Genomic DNA, 3593 nt, shown 5'->3' on the forward strand with positions numbered 1-3593 from the left:
ACGACGAACATTTCCATTTCTGTTCCATCAAATTTGTCATGCTGTGAAAGGGACCAAATTTGCAGAAAGAAGTATAACCCTAAACCTAATTTCACTCTCCACCCTCAAAATCAATAAATCCATCTCAGTTAAATGCCACATCACCACTGTTTGACACTGTTGGAGGGTCTGCCGTTAACGATTTAAACGGCGTCTGTGAAAAGGACCAAATTGAACATAATATTCATTCTTTAGGACTAAATTGAACAAAAAAAAAATGGGGACCAATTTGAATTTTGTCAACCAAAATAGGGACCATTAGTGCTATTAAGCCTAGAATTATTGAAATTGGAAATAGTAGACTAAAGATAAAAACAAATTTTTAATATCTAAACTCGATCTAAACACACCTTGGTTTTAAAGTCCAAAATCCAAATCCAATTAAATGAATCAAATTTAATATTCAAAAATATAAAGTTAAATTTAAGAATAATATATTTAAATAGACATAAAATAAAATAAACTTGGAAAAATAAATATTTAAATTTAAAAATAATATATTTAAATACACTTAAAAGAACATAAACTTGGATGATTATAAATTGGATTTTTCAAATTAAATGTTTTTTGACACTCTTGGTGCTACTCTAATCACTCTCGTATAGACTCACAATAATCAATTCCTGATTAAATTCTTTATCTTTTGTTTTTCCTTTCAATTTCAATTATTTATAAGCGTGTCCATTCCAACGTTTGCTTTCATGCTTTTAATTTCTTGTGCATGTTACACTTAATTATTGGTTGGACACGTTGTCTGGTTTCTGATGTCCCAGTACTGTTGCAACTTGCAACCCTTACTTAGTGGTGCATTATAGCAATCCAAAATACCGTATATTTCTCATCTGGAATGCCTTCATTTGTTGCTGGACAAGTAGACACCGACGGGTCAAACCATTTGTTTTTTTTTCTATCAACACTATATATCTCACTATTATATATCTCACCACAATATCAATCTTAGCTTATCTTTCACTACATAATTTATTATTCATTTGGCCTACATGCACCATCAACAAGCAAACCTACCCCACCTTGTATTAATTAGTGTATCATGCACTCTTTATCTATATAAAGAATCCCTTCTTCTCCTTTGAAACTCATCTTGCATCTGGAACAACCTTAATTGCTTCTACTTCTCTCACTTTAACCATTTTCATAAACCAAAGAAAAAAGGGTTACTCAAAAACTCCCTTTTTTTCATAACATGTCTTCCTCAGAGTGTGTGTTTGAGTTGGGAATGGAGTTCTCAGAGGCCAACAATGTTCTTCTCATGTCACTGATGGAAGAAACACAGGAAGAAGAGTACTATCATGGTGATGATAGACTTGTGAGCATGATTCAGTCATTGGAGGCAGAGATCAGTGACACAGAAATAGCTCAAATGGATGATCAGGATTGCTCCACGTCAGACAGTGAGGNTGATCATTGGGCTGAGATGAACATCATCTCTTCCTTGCCCTTTGATGAGATGAATGCATGGATCCCTTGTGGAGATGAGATGATGGAGCATGCACAAATGGAATTTGAAGCTGCAAGTTATATTGAAGACTTTCAGTTCAGCTATGGAGTTTTCTTGGAGCAAGAACATAGAGACACTAATTATTTGGCACAAGGGCCAACTGATGTAGTTTTCTGAAATCAATTTACTATTTCAAAAGAAAATAGGACAATGATACTTTGATAACTCTTTTTTAACAATTTTTTGACAACAAGACACGTATCATCATTTTATTGGTTTGTTTGAATTTATTTTTAAAAAAATATTTAAAATAGACCAATCATAGACTGTCACGTATGCGTTGTCAATAAAGAGTTATTAAAGAGACTTTTTCCAAGAGAATATGTGAATGTGCTCATAATTACGTGTACATGTTATTAAAAAAATTAATGAGAGCATTTGAATTCAAAGTTAAGTGCTTTTGAATTTTAAAATTCATACTTGTTTTACAGTTTTAGTTTTCTTTCCATCTCTCGTCACCACTGCAATATAGCTTGTCATATAAAAAGTTGAGATGCAATTTGTCCTATATGTATTTTAAACAAAATATTGAATATTTTGTTCTCGAGTAAGGTGACTTTTGCTATTCGTCAAACAAAGTTATTTTTGTATTTACCGATGACTCAAATTAATTTGATAAAGATTTTCTTTTTTTTTTTTGCTATACCTATGTTTGGTGTTTCCTTGAATTACGTTTGTATTTTGGTTTCTATCTTTATTGTTTGTGTTATATGTGAAATGTGGTTGTAACGAATGTAGATTTAGGAGGTTGTTTTCTGTTATAATAAATTTTCCAGAGTTTTGTATTGTAGAATCAATCCCTTAACTTGAAAAGATTATAATAGGATGTTCATTTGAAAAAGATTGTATCTTTCAAGATAGGTTTTCAAGAGTTTTGTTGCATGTGTAACGTATATAAAGTATGGTTTTCACTAGTTTTTTCAAACCAGTGGAATCAATCTAATCTCTCTTATGCATACTATAAGTGTTGATTGTAATAAATTTTTTAAGAATTTTGTATAATGGAATCTATATTATATCACTGCTCTGGTTAAAGGCAGACCAGATAGTCAACTGTTAGTCAAAATGAAACCAAACAAGCTATTCATGATCAAATGGCCATGAAATTGGATCAAACAGTAATGCGACAGAAGAATTATCTCTAATGTTGAAAAACTTAAGGTAAAGTATCATTATGTCGAATTGGGTCATAATTAGGTCAGTCATTAATTAATAGCTCATACCAAAACCTATAAATATAGGTATGAGATGTGATTTTGCATTTATTGATCATTAATGTTGGAGGTGTCGAATCTTTTGACTTTGAGATAGAGTACTTTTACTAGTAACCTCAAAGCATAGCATAACGTGAAAACGAACCGTTAGATATAACATTTAGATCCCTCTATAACTTATAAGACGTTAAACCATTGACCTTGATTACCACACCCGAAACTGAATCAATATTTCTTAGGTTGAGAAGATTATATTTTTCTTAATATAAGTCGTTAAACCATTGACCTCGACTCTCTGCTACCCACAACTCGCGAGTAATAAATATTTACGGGTACCAACTATCCATTACGCATTTTAACCGTGAATACCCGATCACATATTCTTTTGTCTTAGACCTCCTTCTTCGTGTTGTATTCAACTTATTTCTTGATTCTTCTTCGTTCATGGTCCAAGGCTAACCCAATCATGCATCTACGAAATTTCAAAAATTACAAAAAACATGTATACCTATATGTAGTTTTTACAAGATATCTTCTTTCTTTCTTCTAGCACGGACATTGTGGTGGAATGATTTTCATAAGATATATATTAAAAAACAATCAAATAAACACAACTTCTATTATTCTTTCCTTTTATATTTAATTATTATTCATTTTTTTCGCAGTCTAAAAGCATGAACAAGATCAATAAAGAAAAACAAAGACAATTCTCTCTCTCCCTTTCAATTTATAACTTTAAATACATTAGTAATTTATTAAAACATTATATATATATATATATATATATATATATATTAATGAACAGAATTAAATGTTTTTCA

At 30.8% G+C, this 3593-nt stretch overlaps 1 protein-coding gene across 1 annotated transcript; it reads left to right on the forward strand.

Moving 5' to 3' along the window:
* The first annotated feature begins 1121 nt into the window (after nucleotides 1-1121).
* On the forward strand, nucleotides 1122-1778 carry LOC106761619. Its single transcript, XM_014645185.2, has one exon. It carries the CDS (start codon nucleotides 1244-1246, stop codon nucleotides 1673-1675), a length of 432 nt encoding a protein of 143 aa, XP_014500671.1. The 5' UTR covers nucleotides 1122-1243; the 3' UTR covers nucleotides 1676-1778.
* The last annotated feature ends 1815 nt before the right edge of the window (nucleotides 1779-3593 follow it).

This window comes from Vigna radiata, chromosome 5 (assembly GCF_000741045.1).
Source record: "Vigna radiata var. radiata cultivar VC1973A chromosome 5, Vradiata_ver6, whole genome shotgun sequence".
Classification (NCBI taxonomy): Eukaryota; Viridiplantae; Streptophyta; class Magnoliopsida; order Fabales; family Fabaceae; genus Vigna; species Vigna radiata.